The 19,887-nt window shown below is 51.4% G+C and overlaps 1 protein-coding gene across 2 annotated transcripts in view; it reads right to left on the minus strand.

Annotated features, from left to right (window-relative positions):
- Window positions 1-19,887, minus strand: part of HUNK (hormonally up-regulated Neu-associated kinase) — a 108,321-nt gene that overhangs the window by 36,739 nt on the left and 51,695 nt on the right. For both annotated transcript variants that reach the window (XM_051859488.3, XM_051859489.3), the window contains exons 3-4: window positions 14,446-14,501; window positions 8,327-8,462 (exon numbers count right to left, since the gene is read on the minus strand). In XM_051859488.3, coding sequence (XP_051715448.3) covers window positions 8,327-8,462; window positions 14,446-14,501 — 192 coding nt within the window. The remainder of the gene's footprint in view (window positions 1-8,326; window positions 8,463-14,445; window positions 14,502-19,887) is intronic.

Here is a 19,887-nt window from a genome sequence, read left to right on the forward strand (position 1 = left end):
TGGCTGGAAGCCCCTGTCATGAAGACACTGGAGACCACTGGATGGCCCCCAACCTTCCAAAGCTGCCCGTTCCACCCTGGGCAACTAGGAAGGGCTTCCCAACACCAGGCCAATGCCCACATCTTACGCCCACTGGCTGCAGAACGAGGCCAGGTGCTCTCCGGGAGCCAGCATTTTACCTATGTGAAAACCGGAACTGGAACCGGAACCTCCCCACCCCAGGACCTCTGTACATCATCGTGACATGGTCTAGAGTCCCCGCTGGGTCTCTGCCCCAAACACACACCAACTGGTACATGTAATCAATGAGACTTAAAGTGTTCATGCTGTATAACAAAGACCCAATATCTCAACAGAATGGAGGGATTTGAGCTAAAAGGGAAAATAAAACATGATACAGGATTTGATTCCAGCTCCCTCTGTGTGCCTTTGTCATGCTGACAGACAAAGAGCTCGGTCCTTTTTACCGTTATTTTTTTCCTGCACATCATTGCCGAGTGATGCTCAACCCACGCTGTGTTTCTCAGGCGGTGGTACATGGACACCTGCCCGGGAAGTCAGTTCTGACTTTCTTCTTCGTAACACACAAAGCCGTGGACAGACAGTAACCGGGGCGCACACTCAACTTCAGTGCCTGCTTTTGCATTTGAGTTGATCAACACATACCTTGTAGCAAAAGTCATCGCTTTTATTGTCACAGAATGACGAGAAAGGACCAGAGGCAGACTCAACCTGCTAATGATGCTTCTGTGCTTACAAAGCTCTTCAGAAAGTTTGTGGGAAACTGGAATCAAAAGATAAGTTATTCTCACGCAAAAGCCAATCAAAATCCATGCAGAGCTTTTTCCTCAGACTCATTTTCTATTAATTTTTAAGAACTCTCATATATATGGATTTTAGCTTTCTTCTTCTTCTTCTTTTTTTTTTTTTTTTTTTTTTGCATTTTCCATTAACTTTTTGAAGTTTCCTTGTGAATGTGTAGAGAACAAAGTTTCCTGATGGAGGCTGGCATCCCATATAGGTGTTGGCTGCTCCACTTCCAATCCATCTCCCTGCTGGTACGCCTGGGACAACAGCAGAGGGATGGCCCGAGTAGTTGGGCCCCTGTGCCCATGTAGGAGCCCTGGAAGAAGCTTCTGGCTCCTGGCTTCAGAGAGGTACAGCTCCGGCCTTTGCAGCCATTTGAGTGAACCAGCAGATGGGAGACCTCTCTCTGACTCTCCTTCTCTCTCTCTCTAGAACTCTGCCTTTCAAATCAATGAGTCAATCTTAAAAAAAAAAAATTTCCTGATGACTGGAATGTGGCAGTGGTTTCCAAAATGCTGTCCTTGGTTTACGAGCGTTAACACTGGGTAGCTGTCAGAAATGCACATTCCCAGGCCCCCCTCCAGACTGAATCAGAAACAAAGCCTGCCAGAGCGCTGGGTCATCACAACACAGACCTTGGCTGCCCCAAGATCCTGTGCCCAGCAGAGAGAATGATACTCATCCGGGTACAGCGATTCTGTTCCCCAGCACATGAGCCATTGCCATCTGACGAACGTCGCTGACTTGAACATTTTCGGGTGCTTTTAGGCCTCAGTCATATTTACCTTGTAAATCGGTTCTGGCTTTTTCAGTGATACGAGGCTGAACATAAAAGGTTAATCCTGGGTTTGTGCACATGACAGTCACATTTCAATAAAAATAAGATGTTCACATGTGGGGTAACCAAGAATACTCTTCCCTTTACAGGGGTGGGGTGGGGAACGTATGCAAAATCATTTGGCCTGGCCCTGCCAAGGCCACCACAGGTGGGACTCGAAATTCAAAAAACCCACAGCAGGCTGAGTTTTGAGTTGGTCATCTTGTATGGCCCACGAATGATGTCATGTAAATGCACAAATGGCCTTGAGGAAAACCCGTTCCCCGCCCCATGCTTTAAAAGCCTGGTATACAACACTCACGTTTGAAGACTTCTGCTCTGTGACCTTTATATTTCTTTTTACCTCTAGCGGACATGTGGGTTTCCTATCACAGGTGGGGTACGTCAACCAGTGCAGAATGCGGAGGAGGGGCACGTGATGGCGCCGGCAGGGAAACCCAGTTGAAGAAGTCTGGCGAATGCATGGGGCAAGGGGCTCAACTCTAACCTTTGGTGAAGGTTTCCTTCTTCTTGGAGACACAGACACTCAACTGCCTGCCTCCCCATCACCCACTGGCTTCGAAAGACGTCAAAACTCTCCCCACACCACTGCATATTACGTTAGTCTTTGCGTCCCTTTGGTACGTGGGTAGCACCGCAGGTTAGGGAACAGGTGCCTGTCTTAAAGATGGCACCAGGGAGCTCTGTGGTCCAGCTGGGATCCAGCCAGTGGCTTCTGCAGACATTCTGACGACCCAGCTGAGTCCAGAATTCCACTGTTCTAGAGGAAGTTTATCATCAACAAAAGACAGTCACAGCTGCTTAAAGAGGACCTCACTCTGTCTCATCCCAGGGTCCCTCCCCTGTAACACTGTGGACAATTAAGAGTTCCCGCATCTCAGGTTGCAAGAGGCACAAGAGAACTGAGCCATAGAAAGAGCTCAAAGGTGCACCTGGCATAAATTAAGTGTTGGACAACTGTGATCTCGTGTTGCACCAAGAAAGTTTTTTAAAAAAAGAACAACAGGAAAAAAAACTACAATTACATTTGCTCCTTGGTGTCAAATAATAACGGAAACCTCCGTGAATAGTCATACGTCCTAGGAGATCGTAAAAGGGAAACCGGATGCAGCTTCTTAAACCCCGTCGCCTAGAGATTTCATGCATGTTTAATGTCTGGATAAAGAGGAATCTACTCCCTCTGACACTTCAGAAGTATGCGACCATGCCACGGGGAAGACGTGGAATGCAGTCTAAAACCCCGGTAATCCCATAGAATCACGGGGCGTTTGCAAACACGCTCAGAATGTCCTGGTGGACGTTTTGAAATACAGCCCCAGGCTCTCGGCTCTCTGTGGCCGACCCCCAGGAGTCAAACACAGATGTAAAGGGAGAGGAGGAGAGAGTGACCGGGGACTGGGAAGGGGCAGGGGACAACAAGCCAACACGGCTAGAATGTTTCGGAGCAGAGAGGAGTAAGTGGGATCTCTGCTGAGTGGAGGAGCGTGCGGAGGAGGCGGGGTGGAACGGAAGAATCTGATGTCACAATGTAAACAGCGGCACGGAAGGGCAGCTGGAAGCAGAGCAAGAGGCCCTGAGAAGCAGAGATGTGGCATCTTTGGAATTGAGTCTGCGGCCAAGGGGTGGTCCCGACACCTAATCTGATTCACTGGAGGGAACCGGGGTGCTGCCCCCCGTGGTGGAGGGGGAAGACAGCGTCATGGCTCCCTGCGAAATCCCTGGTGACTTCAGCAACACGCAGGGGCCACATGGTGCCTCTGGGTGATTCCTTCACAGTAACTCTCCACCTGACAGTGGTCCCAAGCCATCTGTCAGCATCAGCTCTCCGCAGTGCAAGGTCCCACGTGAGGGCCTGAAAGAGCAGGTACAGATCCGCACATCTGGGGAGCTCTGGACTTCGACGCTGCTCCGCTCGACGGTCCGTGTCACCAAGAAGTTGTTCCTTGTGCGTGGCAAGACTTTGCTTCCTTTTCCTTTCTCCTTATCGTCGTCTACTCTCACTGGACGTGCTAGCTACAGAGAAACAAGTCTTGGATTTTATCAACGAGAAAACTCAGAAGCTAAAGGAAGCTTCTTTCTTAGAAGTGAAACCCCCGGAGCCGGTGCTATGGCACAGCAGGCTAAGCCTCGGCCTGCGGCGCTGGCATCTCATCACGTCCCAGCTGCTCCACTTCCAATCCAGCTCTCTGCTGTGGCCTGGGAAAGCAGAGGCAGACGGCCCAAGTGCTTGGGCCCCTGCACCCACGTGGGAGACCCAGAAGAAGCTCCCGGCTCCTGATTGGCTCAGCTCTGGTCTTTGCAGCCATTTGAGGAGTGAACCAGCGGATGGAAGACCTCTCTCTCTCCCTCTCTGTCCATAGCTCTACCTCTCAAATAAATAAATAAAATAAAATTGAAAAAATAACTGAAACCCCCTCAATTCCTCAAAAGGAGCATGAGTTTCCTGTCCCCACCTCCCTCTCCTGCCACCCCTCGTTTGGAGGGTGTGCGGGATGCAGAGAAAACACCCTCCTGGTTCACTTGCTCCTTGTGGGAAGCTGCTGAGATCTGGGGGTACTGACAACGCATTGTCTCACTCCGTGGAGACGGCAGGGCTGACCGTGCCTCTCAGCCAGCTCACCGACCCAAAAGGCACCGGGGATGCAAAGTCCACGCCCAGCCCCAAGTGAACACGGATTCCTTGAGCGGGGAAGGTGGCCTGGGTGTGTGGTGTGTGACTCTCCACAAGGCACCAGGTCCTCACACGAGGGCCTTGCCCACCCCAGGGGCCCCACGAGAACACCGAAAACAGTGCCGGAGTCTCCATCTTTTGGAGCCAGCTATCTCCATTTCTGCTTTCGGGAACTCACAGAAGTTCTCGGGTGAGCATCTGATGACGCTGCAAGTTAAGTTCATTTTTCTTCTTTTCGACTTCAGTAGTAATTTCCAGGACAGTGTCGCTAACGAGCATACCTGTCACCCAGAGGAGAAGTTAACTGGCAGCAACAAAGACCTGACACAGCAGGATGGATTCTTTGGGTTTTGTGTCTGAAATCGCAAAACTCACGGGCAAATACCTAGCTCTCAGCTGTCCGGAGTAAAGGAAGGAGTGAATCACTTTAAGGCTGTTTTTGCAGTCCCGCAGAAAATGACCATTAAAAATAATGGGAAACTCTCCCAGAAAGAGGGTATCTTTCTTTTTTTCTTTTTTTTTTTTTTTCTTGACAGGTAGAGTTATAGACAGTGAGAGAGAGAGACAGAGAGAAAGGTCTTCCTTCCGTTGGTTCACTCCCTAAATGGCCGCTATGGCCGGTGCTGTGCCGATCCGAAACCAGGAGACAGGTACTTCTCCTGGTCTCCCATGCGGGTGCAGGGCCCAAGTGCTTGGGCCATCCTCCACTGAAGAGGGCACCTTTCTCACTCATGTTGCCCATTCCTGCTTTCCTGGGGGAGAGCTTGGAGGCTCAGTTTGTAGGGGAAGGGCTTTCTTTCCCAGGGTCTCCTGGAATGACCAGTGGGTTTTCTTCCTAAGTCAGCCTCAGACCTCTTGGAGAAAAAAAAGTCCCTGCCCCACCCACCCAGGGCCTGGGAGTTGGCTTTTGTAAACTCTTCATTCTGTTGTTTCATAGTAACAGAAAGGAGAGTTTGTAATACCAGGATCTACCCCAGTGAGAGAACCGGCTCCGTTTGCACTCTATGCAGGCTTGTTAAAGGAAATTCTCTTTGGGTTTTTCCATTTCTAATTCTGGCAACAGAATCCTGGGCACCAAACAGAAACCCGACCTCTATCACACACACACTATCCCAAAGCAGTGGGAAATTAATATCCCCTATACAAGGCTGTGAAGTGTTATGTTTTCTCCAAAACGAACAGCCAGCAGGACCCGGGCCTTTGAGTGTGCTCTTCCCCGAGTCCCGCGCTGGCCCGCCCCAGGCAGCAGGTCCAGCTCCCCCGACGCCTTCCTGGTTTGCTCCTCGGCTTCACCTGCCACTCTATTTGTTTGCAGGTGAGACCCGGAGGCACAGAGGTGTATCGGTCTGTTCAGGCTGCCATAACCAGATACCACAGACTGGGCTCAAACCACAGACATTTATGCCCTTGTAGCTCTGGAAGACAGCCCAAGTTCAGGGTCATGGCTGGGTTCTGCTGAGAACTCTCCTCCTGGCTTACAGACGGCTACACCTTCTTGCTGTGCCCTCACATGGCACAGAGAAGACACACACACACACACACACACACACACACACAAGCTCTGTGACATCCCTACGGACATTTAATTCTCATTAGGCCCACCCTCAGAGTCTCACCTGGAACCACAGATTAGCCACTCAATTTAAGTGGCTGTGACTTCCTATTTTCAACTTTATGATGGCTTGGGAGCAATCCATAAGCTGATATGCTATAAGCTCCTCCCACGAGGCTGGGCAGTGGTGGCGGCCATGCCCCATGTCAGCCCCACAATGGGGAGGGCACAGAACCAACACCCTGCCGTGCGCGGTGCTGCGGGGCTGTGACGCTCAGTGGGACAGGAGTATCAAATGCATTCTCAACTTGCAATGCTTTCAACCCCACTGGAAACCAAGCAGCAGCTATAATTCCCTCCCAAGGGCCCCATCTCCAAGTATCACTGGGGCTAGGGTTTTGATATATTCAAGGGGCGTGGGAGACACATTTCGCTCCCTAACAGTAGACAAGTGCATTGGATTATTTAAAAACACAAGGACACAAATTCCTAGTCACTCACCCCATCAAGAGATGAGGTCTCTCTCTCTCTCTCTCTCTCTGCCCTCTGCACTCAGAGTGTGGCCACACAACTGGCTCGGCCCACTGAGCCCTCATCAAACATGACTCCCGGGAACCTAGAACAGCCGGGTACACTAAGGCTTGCCCTCTCTCCCACCACCACGGGAATGAATATTTTGTGTTTTTCCTTCGTTCCTCCTTCCCAGTAGCACCAGAGCTGGGCTGCAGGGAAGAGAAAGACCGAGGTCTTCCATGGAGGTGACTTTAATTCACCAGGACTAAGAGTGGGGCCCCATTAGCGCTCTTCAGAGTGCCTTCAGCCATACACAACCTTCTTGGGGAAAAATTCAACCAAGTGGAGGTTAGCAGAGAAAGGCCCAGCTGCCCCTGGAGCCAGGGGCATCCTGGCCTGGGGCCACCTCCATCCCTCCATGTCCCTTCCAATGCCACCTGTCACCACCATTAGGGTGGAGTCACAGTTCTGGCTAATGGGTAGGGACAGAGTAGGGGACAACAGGCCAAGGGGGTTAGGGAGACCCTTCTGTGGGGAGCAGGCCCCTCTGTTTGAATCCTGGGGCCCAGAACTGAGCAAGGGAGCCTTGGTGCTCACTAACTTTTAGTGAATTCTTTTCCCGAGTCAAGAGACCTGGCAGAAGGGGCAAGAACAAAGGCCCAGGCTGCAAAATGATGGCTCTGCAGCTGCCCCCCCGCCACGTACCCCCACGTCTCTCCAGACAGGAGAGGTGATCCGCTCCCCGTGGTGTAGCCAGCCAGCCAGAGAGGCCTCAGCACCGTGCTGATGACAAGGAATGGGGTCACACTCGTCCCGGGCCTCCACCTGGGCACCCTCTACAGCTCTGACGACTCACGTGTCACTCTGGACTTTGAGGTCTGGAAAGGGCCCCCCTCCCCAGGCTGAGCTACGACAACTGGGGACAACCCAGTACTATCTAGTCCCCTCAAGAGCAGGACTCGGGGATGGACGGCCGCTGCTCTCCAACCTACTGACAGCACTTCCCCTGGGGGGCTGTGTCACCTGTCTCCCATGCCGCCACGGTCACAGGACACCCTGGCAGGATCTCCCGGGTGCTCAGCCTCCCACGCCTCCTTTCTTCGTCCCCTGCACAAATTCTCCCTTTCACAGTGTTCCACATAGCATACACGAGCTCCCTAGCTGTTCCAGAAGTGTCCTTCCCCACTGAGGGAACAGACAAGGAGTCCATTTACAAACAGGGGAATGACAGGCGGTGGCAGGTGCCAAAGGGGAAGTTAAAGGGGTGAGGAGGGCAGGGGACCCCCGGCAGGGAGGGGTCTCTGCAGTGGCTCCCTGGATGAAAATAGGAATGTGGGCGAGGGCAGCATTTGCAGAGCTGGGAACCAGCATTCCAGGCCAGGGGAGCAGCCAGCGCCACGCACAGAGGTGGGAAAGACGGAGGAAGGGAGGCCACTGTGGGTGAGGACTCACGGGCCAGAGGCAGGCAGAAGGCAAAAGGCAGGGCATGGGCAGAAGGCAGTGGGTGGGTGGCAGGGCCGTGTGCAGAAGGCAGGGCAGTGGGTGGGTGGCAGGGCCGTGTGCAGAAGCCAAGGCCGTGTGCAGAAGGCAGAAGACCAGGAGAACCAAGTCCCACAAGCAGCACGGCTAAGCCCCCAGAAGCAGTTTTATGGGGCAGGTGGCTGGCGAGAGAAAGGTCCTCAAGACTGGGGCGGGCACAGGGGGCACCCAAGAGCCCAGAATGGGAGCTCTAGGAGGACAGACCATTGCCTTCTTGCTCCCACACCTCAGTGCATTTGGGTGAGGGCCCACCAGTCTGGGCAGGACAGCGAGGGGCGGCCAGCTCCTGGGAAGCCCTGCGCCCGCCCTCTCACACATCTCAGCAAACACTGGCAGGCTCTTTGGGAGGGAGGCGCAGCGGGCAGGGCAGGAGGCCACGCTCCCGTCTGTGGGCCCAGTAACTCACATGGACCAGACGTCGATTTTGGGGCCGTACTTCTTCCTGGCGAGGAGCTCGGGCGCGGCGTAGGCGGGGCTGCCACACTGCGTGCTGAACGGGTCGGAGTAACCCAGGATCCCCGCACAGTTGCTCAAACCAAAGTCTGCAAAGAGGGGAAAACAAAGGCGGCCCGGAATTAGCAATCTGTACAATGATGAGGAAGGAGAGAAACCAAAACCAAGAAACAAAAACACAAAGAGGCAGCAAGGAGAGAAAGCATTTTCTGAGGCTAACCGTGACCCCTGGCTGTGACCCCTGGCTGTGAGGCTCAAGGCTCCAGGGTGTCAGGTGGGTGGGGGCTGCAGCATTGCATAGCTGGGGTGGGGGTGGGGACCAGCTAGAGCGCACAGCAATGCATCCCCATCAAATCAATGCCATCGCAGAAAAAGGACAGACACAGGGAAAAGAGAACAACAAGAGGGCCTGGGGGTGCAGGGTGCTGGCCTCCAAGTGGGGAAAAGCTGGAGGAGACTGGTTTTCTCCGGATTGTCATGTGCCCCCCGCCATTTGCAGGGGGAATGTGTTCACTCCATGGAAGTCTTCAAAAAGTTCCTCCAGGGCCCTCCAGGGCATTGCTTTGTTCCTGGGGAGAGGAAAGCAAGCCCAGGGCCTTTTGTGCCTGTTTACTTTTGATCCTAAAGATACTGTAGCTGACAGGTAATTAGAGAGAGCGGCTGGTGCTGTGCCCCCATCTGATGTCTGTCTTCCATCAGAGCTGATCTCATCACAACCAAGCTCTCCTTTGAACCGGGGTGTAAACACCCAACTCCCCCCTCCCCCCTTCCTCCACCCCTCCACACCCCCCCCCCCCCCCGTCCCCACCAGGACAGAACACAGGGCTCGGGAGAGACCGGCTCCAGGTCCTGAGCCAGCCCTCGCCCTTGCTCCCGCAGCAGGATGACGTACAGTTTCATGACTGCTTTTCTCCTTGGCTCTAACGTGTCTCCACCTGCACTAAGAAAGCTCGGGAGGCAGAAACCCAGGCTGGGAGTCCTCCCGGGGACTGGCAACACTATGCTTCAGGACGGCACAGCCACGGAGTTCCCTAAGCTAAGGAATGAACAGCTGTTCTAGAGAGAAGCCCATCCGAGAAGCCAAGCCTCTGAGGTTCTCGCAAATTCCCCCATGGTGAAGAATCCAAACCCACCTCATGGCCGGCCAAAGAGCCAAGCAGAATGCCGCACGCTCCCCTGGGTTTCGGTGACTTCCTTCTCTCATTTCACCCCCGTCCTGTCCCCTACGTGGCTCCCTTCCTCTGCCCACCCCGTCCCCGCCCATGGCCCAGTCAACACCAGCAGACACCTCGCATCCTGCTCAAGAAAGCCCATTGGATCCCACTGATGGAGATGGAGAACCCCAGGGCCCCTGCTCAGAGCCCACCCTGAGTATCACTGAAACTGGAAAAGAGGGAAGAGATGCTGTTGGGAGAAAAATTGCATCATGGTTCACCTTGGAGGCTTGTTCCACCGCTTGTGGTTTGAAAAAACCTAAAGGAATTTTAATGAGCCAACAAATGCGTAAGTGCACCTATTTATCTAGGGAAAAATGGAAAGACAGTACCATACAATAAAGATGATTGTCTGTTGGGGGCACTATTTTAGAAACTTCACAGAGCCACTATTGTGGCATAATGGGTAAAGCCAATGCCTGCAGTGGGTTCGAGTGCCGGCTGCTCCACTTCTGATCCAGCTCCCTGCTAATGGCCTGGGAAAAGCAGCAGAAGATGGCCCATGTGCCTGGGCCCCTGCTACCCACATGGGAGACTCAGAAGAAGCTCCTGGCTCCTGGCTCATTGGTTCTTGGCTTTGGCCTGGCCCAGCCCTGGCCATGGCAGCCATTTGGGGAAGTGAACCAGCAGATGGCTCTCTCTCTCTCTCTCTCTCTCTCAAAAAAATAAATAAATCTTTAATAAATAAATAAATATGGAAAGCTTCATGAATAGGCATGTTGGAGACTCAATCTTGTCCCAGAAAAATGTAACTCTAAATTTCGGAGATTAAAGCAAAAGACACTATTCCTAATCTCAGCCAGGACCCCTTAACAGCACAGGGGCATCCCTTGAGCTCACTTCCTGGGTCATCCAGAGGGCTTGGCAGAGCAGAGGGCAGAGAGAGGCAGAGCGCAGACCAGACCCCCCTCCACTGTCCCAGGCGAGTTGGAGAATTTGGGTCTGGCCTTATCTTAAGCACAGTTTCAAGATGATAAATTAGCAGAAGATGTGGGGAGTGGGAGAGATAGGATCTGCATTTTAACCGACTTATGTTGATCTAGCCAAGAGGGTTTCATTTCAGATACAGAGCAGTAACCACAGCATGCATAGTTCATATTCAAAGTTGTAATTACTAAAAGTTTACACATATGCCTGCAATTAGGATTGTGAAACGAGAGAGAAGCCCACCTCCTGGTAATGCCACACAGCTCTGCCTCAGTTAGATCTCGTGAATGCTTCAGCCAGTTTTCTGAGAAGAGGAATCTCAAAGAATAAAAATAAAATAAAAAGTCCCAGGAAGCGCGGCTTTGGAACTTGCGCAAAGCTGTTCCGGGTTGCGGGTCCTTCGCGTTAGCTTCAGGCACTCTGACCAAGCAACACACGGCCGTTTCTGAAGGGGGAGGGGAGAGCTCCTGATTGAATCAAATCTTACTCCTGGTAATTGCAGTTCATTTGAAACGTGGCTTAAGTGGACTTATTTAACCAAAAATCTTTCAAAGAAAGAGAAACTATTAAGGGGAAATGATAATAGCTATAATCACCTCTGAAAAATGACTGGGTGGCGCCTTTGAAGAAAAGGAGGTTCAAAGGGCCTTTAAGTTAGAACAGGAAGGCAGCAGAGACCTTTGATCCAAAATCGCCCAAGCCCAAGGCAAGAAAACCCACAAGGCACCGGCTGTTTCTCCCTCAAAACATGAGGATATGCAGGCTGGGCTAACCAGCGGCTCCTGGGCGGTACAACGTCTCGTGCAATTTCAGGTCATGAGCAAGGGCTGCTGAAAGCGCTTAACAAACACCAGTGTCTCCTTGCCAGCAATGTTTGGACTCCTGGTTTCTCTCTTGTCGTTATTTTTTCAATTTTTGTTTACTTAGAGAGTCCCCCATGCACTGGTTCACTCCCAGCAACAGCTGGAGCTGGACCATTCCAAAGCTGGGAGTCGGGAACAAAACTCGTCTCCTACGGCAGGGACGCAACCACTCGAGCCATCGCTTGCTGCCTCCCAGGGTGCACAGTAGCCGGAAGCCGGCACCAGGAGCAGAGCCACGACTCTCTCCCAGGCATTCCGATATGGGATGTCAACAGCTGCGTCAGACGCCTCCCTGAAATGCTGGCTTCATCCCAGGGACCTGCAGTGCCTGCTTTAAGAGCTGAGGAACAAAATGATTGCTGACATCCGAAAAGCAGCCATCACACTCGCCGAGGGGGCACCGTGGGTGCTGAGGGAGGCGACTTCTTCAGCTTACACAGGTCTCCTCTAAGGGGCTTCCATTAACCCAGCTGTGAGCTACTTTCTATAAGTGCAGCCAGTGTTCACGAGAACTGGTTCCTCCAGAATCTTCTGAGGAAGTTTTTCCTTCATAAAAAGGTTATTTGTGGTGCACAGCAGGTTAAGCCACCTGCAAAGCCAGCATCCCATAGGGCCACTGGTTCAAGTCCCGGCTGTTCCACTTGCAATCCAGCTCCCTGCTAATGTACCTGGGAAAGCAGGAGAGGTTGACCCAAGTCTTTGGGCCCCTGTACCCATGTGGGAGACCTGGATGGAGTTCCAGGCTCAGGGCTTCAGCCTGACCTAGCCCCTGCCATTGCAGCCACTTAGGGAGTGAACCAGTGGAGGATGGAAGATTCTCTCTCTCTCTATCTCCCCCCTCCAACCCACCTCCTCTCAACATGTAACTGCCTTTCAAATAAATAAAATATAAAAGTATTTGCTTTTCGACACCCTGATTCCACGGGATAGCTTTATAAATGGTCATCTGGTGGCTTCACTTGAAGGGAAGACAGTGCAAGCACAGAGGCCAAAGAAAGTGAGGCCGGCAATGCTAAAGCAAACTTCTGGGCGATGGTCCCTGGGGATGTGCACACTGCCTGTGCTCCATGCACCTGCCTCCTCCCTCCGCACGATGCCACATGGAAGAGAATTATTTTACTTTTTACTAGAATGTAAATCTGACCTTCAAAGGCTGTCCCCTGAGAATCTCCACCTCTGCTGCTGTAAGGACAACTCCATCACTGTCACCTCCACATTTTCCAAAGACAAATCGCAAGGAGCTGGCCCGCCCTTCCTGACCCCCAGGACACACCTCTGTTTAAGGCCACAGTTCCCATAAGGAGCTGCAGGCATTTCGACACTGTCTTGCTCTACTGCTTCCGTACTTGGCCCCCAGGACAAGTAAAAGCTAAGCATAAAATAATTTAACAGAAAGAAAGTCTGGGGACCGGTGCTGTGGTGTAGTGAGCTAAGCGTCTGCCTACAGCGCCGGCATCCTACATGGGCCCTGGTTCATGTCCTGGCTGCTCCTCTTCCAATCAAGCTCTCTGCTAATGGCCTGGGAGAGCAGCAGAAGATGGCCCAAGTCCTTGGGCCCCTGCACCCGCATGGGGGACCCAAAAGAAGCTCCTGGCTCCTGGCTTTGGACCAGCCTAGCTCCGGCTTTCCTCTTGCTACTTTGTTTTTGGCTTTCCTCTTGTTACTTTTCCAATAATGGATGATCCATCCACACCTCTCGGTGGTCCTCAATCAAGCAGCCATGAGGGCTGGAGTCCCAGCAGGCTCCTGCCTAGTACTGGGCCAGGAGGCAACTGCCACTCCAGGCTCTCCAACAAGTCACTGCGGTGACCTACTGTGGAATCTGGAGATGAATTCATGGCTTGCCAAACAAAAGTTCCTCCTTGGGCACAGAAGTTGAGTTCACGAAGGAACCTTCTCTCTTCCTCTGCTAGGAAGTTCTTTCACGCCACAGAGGTAGACGACATTACTTGCATTTGAGGTGGGAAAAAAGAGAGGAAGAAAAGATGGTGCTAATATCTAGGGTAAACACAATGCCCCGAGCTGGTGCCAAGACCGGCCACACAGGCAAAAAGAAAAGAACTCGAATGTTTTCAGACAATGAGCCACAGAGAGCAGTGGCTCCTGGACCCTGAACAGTGACAGTCCCTGAACAGTTCCTTCCCCGTGGAGCAGACATCTAGCTGTTCTTCTGTGGGTTTGGATCATGGTCATAGCCGGCTCTCCTTATCCTTGGGTTGTGCATCTGTGGGTTCAACCAAGGATCAAAATATCCTCTTCCCCCCAACACTCCCCCCAAAAAAATTGCCTGCCCTGAACATACACAGAGCTTCTCTTCCCAGTCATTATCCTTTAACAACACAGCACAAAAACTATTTACCCAGCATTTACCCAGCACAAGGTGTTGGAAGCCATCGAGAGATGACTTAAAGTGCACAGGAAGATGCGCGTATGTTACCTGCATACTACCCCATTTAATCAGGGACCTGGGCATCCACTGATTTTGGTCTCCAAGGGAAATCCTGGACCCAATTCCCATCGATACTGAGGGATGACTGTATGTTTTAAAAAGAAGGTAAGCTTAATCCCCCTATTCCCCCTAATGTCCCTGTATTCAAAGAGAAGCAGACTAAGCTATGGTGAAGCTGCAGACAGCATTTCCAACCCAAACTATTTTCCACCTAGTTTTAATAAGATTTTTGCTTCTCTCTGTCTCTCTGTCTATGACTCTACCTGTCCAAAAAAATGTTTTTTGCTTAATCCAAATAAAGAGTTCAACTCCCTCTGAATGTACAGAGTAGCTGTGATGTAAGCAATCCAAAGAAACATGTTTATTTAGGGCTGTGAAATTCATTTCATGGTCACATTACAATATCATTATCTTCTTAATTACGTTTAATGTATTTAAATTAAATTACTACTACTAGTAAAATTAATTGTCATTTTCCAAACAATGATTCACCGTTGGAAATAAAAGCATGTGACCTGGAATTGGTATCTGGGGATTACAAACACACCACGGATAATTTTCACAGTTGAGAGTTGACAACACAAAACATTTATACTTTTGCTTAAAAAAAAAGTCATACCAATCAGCTTGATATTATTGTCTTCATCTAGTAGCAAATTTTCTATCTTCAAGTCTCTGAAAAAAACAAAATCATACAAGATTTCAGACAGGCATGTGCAACGGCGGAAAGACCTCCTGCATCTGAAAGGGCAATGAACTCTTTTAGAATCACTTTGCACGGAGACTCACTCAACACTATTTACAAGCCAGGATCCGATTCTTTGCTGTAGGCTACAGATGCTAACGACGTCAGAGAGGGCAGAGAGCACAGAGCACAGACAGGATCCTGAAAAGTTTCTAGAAGTGGGACCTAAACCGGAGCCTCCACAGGACCCAGGGTCAGCGGGGAGAGGAACAGGCCAATCAACAGAGGGGCTGCCTACACACCCAGGGAAACACCGGTGGGGCCCTGGTTGGTGACACAGTGGAGAGCTGCAGCCAGAGGAAGGAATACACTTGGGGAAGCAGTTTTTAAAAAGAAGGCAACAATGGGAAGCTGACTACAAGCTGTCACAGCAAATCTTCAGGTGATAATACATTGATCTATTTAGCAAGCAGATATTATCGTGGGCCAAATAAAGGACTCCAGAGGGGCCAGCATCCTAGTTCCTAGGGTGACACCTGAGAACACGAGGCCAAAGGAAATTAAGTTCCAGGGGGAAGGAAGATTGACAGATAAGGAGTGAAGCCATCTGCTGCTTGAAGTGACAGGAAGCAGTGGGCGGGAGAAATGCACTGGGGTCATGCTGGGTGTGAGGTGCCTGGGGTAGCCAAGCTCCTTAAGGGCAGAGAACAGGACTGGTTTCCCTACCCCTGCACCCCAGGACCTTTGCACACACATTCCAGGTACTCAGTAAATACCAATGAATCTATGTCACCAAAGAGATCGTTTTGGATATCAGAAGCAAAAGCATGTATTTGGGAAAAGTCTACATGAGGGGAAAAGCATCAAGTGTGGCCATGAAAGCCATGTAGGCCGATGATTCTAAGAATAAGCTCTGGCATTTTAAGTGGCAGGCTGTCAGCTCGGACACACCTTGACTATTAACTACCAACTGGGCTGGCGTTGTGGTGCAGTGAGTGAGGCTGCTACCTGTGACACCGGCATCCTCTATGGGTGCCAGTCCAAGTTCCGGCTGCTCCACTTCTGATCCAGCGCCATGGTAATGCATCTGGGAAAGCAGCAGAGGATGGCCCAAGTGCTTGGGACCCTCCACCCACACAGGAGACCCCAATGAAGCTCCTGGCTTTGACCTGGCCCAGCCCCAGCTGTTATAGCCATTTGGGAAGTGAACCAGTGGATGGAAGATCTCTCGCTTCCCTTCCACATACACAAAAACATGTTCTCTCCCATTGTTTGGAAACAACATTTCTGGTCTCTTCATCTTCTTCTTATTATCTCTACTGCAAGGAACTGAATAGTGTCATCGTGATGGAACAAAGATGGTGACAGACTCACTTCATCAATGCCCAGAAACAAAAGGGGACAGTAGCTAGCGCCCATCTGGTGGGGAAGGCAGCAGGGAGAGCCACTCACAGTCGGTCCCAGTACTGCCAGCTCCTCCCACCTCACAAGAGCATCGGAAATCCAGCTTCGATCTCAGTCATGCTGGCCACAAACCTACATCGAAAAGTGGGAACCGCACGACAAGGGGTGCCCCTGTGGGCAAGGCATGGCCTGGGGACCACCAGGCTTCAGCCTCAGAAGTGGAAACCCTGCAAGGTCCCGAGAGTGCCTGGGGACAGGGGACAGTGTGGCAGGGAGGCGGGATGGAGGACGACAGGCTGGCGGAGACGCTGCCAGCACTCATAGCAGACTGGGAAGCAACATTCAGAGACAGCAGGGAAGGCGGCCAGGCTGCTGCGCACAAACGGCCAAGGGCAGGCGTTCAAGACAGGAAGACGAATCGAGGAGTCAGATGCGGAAAGAAAAGCCAAAGGACTCAGAAGAGGGAGGCTGGGGGCAGGGGGCGGGGGACACTCAGGGCTGGACAGGTGGAGGAGAAGGAAGAGCTGCAGCAGACTTGCAGGCTTGCCCACAGATACTCCCACAGTCCAGATACAGCCGCGACCAGGGAGGACTGCGCACTCACGGTCTCGGGGCACCGCACACCCGCATCTGCCTTTCAACGTTCAAGGAAGAGGAGAGCCAAGTGCAAGTAAATGCATTTTGCATAATGTGCATTTTCTGTGAAATTTTTAAGACTACAAGTCTTTTCTTAACATTTATTTATTTATTTGACAGAGCTAGAGAAAGAGAGAGATCTTCCATCCTCTGGTTCACTCCCCAAATACTGGCACCAGGAGCCAGGAACTCCATCATGGTCTCCCAAGTGGTTGGCAGGGGCCCATGCACTTGGGCCATCTTCCACTGCTTTCCCAGGCGCATTAACAGGAAGCTGGCTGGGAAATGGAGCAACCGGGACTGGAACCAGGGCTTATACGGGATGCTGGCATCGCAGGCGACGAGGGTTTAACCCACCGTGCCACAACGGCAGAACCTCTGCGAGCCATTTGAAGACCCCTCAAATGTCCAAACACAGGATGACCCCTGATATAAGGTGATCTCCCATTTTTCAACCGGGAAGACCTTGCCCCTCAGAAAACACAATGACTTACTTTTCAGGAATGCATTGCAATTATTCAGTGACACTCGGAGACTACCTGTGAAACTGCGTATTTAAGCCCCCGTGGTACTGAAGACCCCACATTAAAATGTTACCTATAACTGTAGGTACACTGTATATAATTAATTATAGGTACCTTGTTGCAACCCTCACGTTTCTCTACAGTACCAGGAGGCTGAGCCACCAGGCGACATGTGCAGTAGGCTGTGGTCTTCTCAGCTCACTGGACGCTGGAGACACAGCACATTCTGAATCTGTGTATGACCTTCCTGGGAATCTCATGTCAAACCACAGGCACCCCCTTTAAAATCTCTACAAATTAGCCACTCAGCAAACTGTTTCCCGAAGGGTCTCTCAACTGTGACGCATGAGAGACCCGCCACCAAATGTCTTTACTCCCTCCTTCCCAGACCCTGGGTGACCTGCGGGACACCCAAAGACATCCATGGGTCAAGTCAAGGCTAACGTATCTTCTCCAACGAGGGCTCTCTTGTTCAAGGCTGAATAAATAAAACGGTGCCCCTATAACTGGGAGATTTCCAAGGACTCCCAAAGGCACTTCCTCTCTTTCGAAAGCAGCAAACGCATCACTTACTCAAGCAAATACCGTAATTCCAAAACACAGGCGCACACAAAATAGTGAGCCAGCCACACCCCAAACCACGGTTGTGAGGAAAGCGATTAGAAAGACAGCAGCAATATTCCAATCTAAAGGAAGGCCACCATTTGTTTCAAACAAAATTAAGCCTCTTTGCAGAGGTGGGGGTGGGGACGGGGTTTGAAGACAAAAGGTGCTACAGGACAAATGCCTCTGATGAGGAGGTCAGCCTAGCAGGGCAAGGCACAGAAAGCACTGCCCAGAGTACTCCACCTAGCTGGCTATGGGGCCACAGGCGCCTTGAATGGCCATCTGGTCAACCAGAAGGACCATTACAACAAACAGCAGAACCAGAGGAGGAGATGGCCAGACAGGAGGATTAGGCAAAATTAGAAAAAATCAGTTCAAAGTCACCAGCTTCCCACCGTGTCCCCCTAGTAGAATGAAAACAAGGGACTCATTCACCCCTTTGCTTTCCTTCCGTCCAGGTTTCTGAGAGATCTCAGGAAAACTCCTCTCACAGTGGGAGGCTCCCCGACTAACAGGGAGTTCAAGGGAAGCGGAACTGCTAGGTCCTATCCAGGACAGCCTAGGGCTCAGCCAGCCCGGGGAGGAGGACATCAGTGTCTCCCGGCTTTTCTTTACTTCCACATTCCCGCTGTGTCTTTTTTAGAACAAGATTTATTCATCGGAAAGACAGAATTACAGAGAGAGAGGCAGAGAGGCAGAGAGACAGAGAGAGATCGCTCATCTGCTGGTTCACTCCCCAGATGGCTGCAACAGCCAGGGCTGGGCAAGGCTGAAGCCAGGAGCCAGAGCGCCATCTGGGTCTCCCATGTGGGTGCAGGGGCCCAAACACCTGGTTCACCATCTTCTGCTGCTTTTCCCAGGCCATGAGCAGGGAGCTGGATTGGAAATGGAGCAGCCAAAACTCAAACTGGCACCCACAAGGGATGCCCGAGTTGTGGGTGGAGAGCTACCCGCTAAGCCAGAGTGCCAGCCCCCTGCTGTGCCTTTTGAAATTTGAAACTGAGCCCAAAAGAAGCACGCTGGGGGAGGGGGCACACTTTCCTCTGGACTCTTGCAAGAAAAGAAGACACCAAAATCTCAGGGCTTTTTAATCAAAAGCTTTCATCATTTTCTTTCCGTTTATTTTTTTCCTTTGGACTCAAAAGGCAGAGAGACAGATGAAGAGAGATCTCTCATCTGCTGGTTCCTCCCCAAATGCCTCTAACTGCCCAGGTTGGGCTAGGCTAAAGCCAGGAGCCAGGAACTTAATCCAGGTCTTCCATCTGGGTGGCAGACACCCAACTCTTTGAGCAGCTTCCCAGGGTTTGCATGAGTAGGTGCAGACCCCGGAAAAAATGGAGACAGACTTGAATCCAGGCACCCTGATGAGTTTTGTAGGCACTCCAAGCAGTGTCTTAACTACTGCACTTAATGCTTGTCCCGAAAATCCTATTTTTAAAAACAGCTTTTACCTAGCTGTTTACCCAAATGAGCAGAACATTTATGGACACGAATGCCTTCAGCAGCTTTATTCATACTTTCCCCAAACTGGAAGCGCCCAAGATGTCTTTCAGCAGGTGCACGGATAAACAAACTGTGCACCTCCGGATCTGGAATATTCAAAGAGGAGAAATGAGCTATCGAGTGATAAAAAGACATGCAGGAACCTCAATGCAAACTTCAAACTGGAAGAAGCTAATCTGAGAAGGCTACACACTGTCTAGTTCCTACCAGAGGATGCTCAGGAAAAGGAGAGACTATGCTGACAGTAAAAAAGAGGAGTGGTTGCCAGAGGCAGGGGTGCAGGGAGGAAGGTTGAAGAGGTGCAGCAGAGAGGTTTTATAGGATGCTAAAAGTATTCTTTATGACATTGTACTGGTAGATATATGACATCCTGCATTTGTCAAAATCTATAACAAGAGTGAACCCTAACATGAACAACAAATCTTGGTGACTAATAAGACTTCTATGGGACCAGTGCTGTGGCACAGCAGGTCAGGCTGCCATCTGCAATGCTGGCATCCCACATGGGCACTGGTTTGAGTCCCAATTGCCCCACTTCTGATCCAGCTCCCTGCTAATGTGCTTGGGAAAGCAGTGGAGGATGACCCAAGTGCTTGGACCCCTGCACCCACATAGGAGACCCAGATGAGGCTCTGGCTTCTGGATTTGGCCTGGCTCAGCCCTGGCCATTGCGGCCATTTGGGGAGTGGACCAGCAGATAGAA

This window comes from Oryctolagus cuniculus, chromosome 4, assembly GCF_051225735.1.
Source record: "Oryctolagus cuniculus isolate XC-2025 breed Fujian yellow rabbit chromosome 4, ASM5122573v1, whole genome shotgun sequence".
Taxonomy (NCBI): domain Eukaryota; kingdom Metazoa; phylum Chordata; class Mammalia; order Lagomorpha; family Leporidae; genus Oryctolagus; species Oryctolagus cuniculus.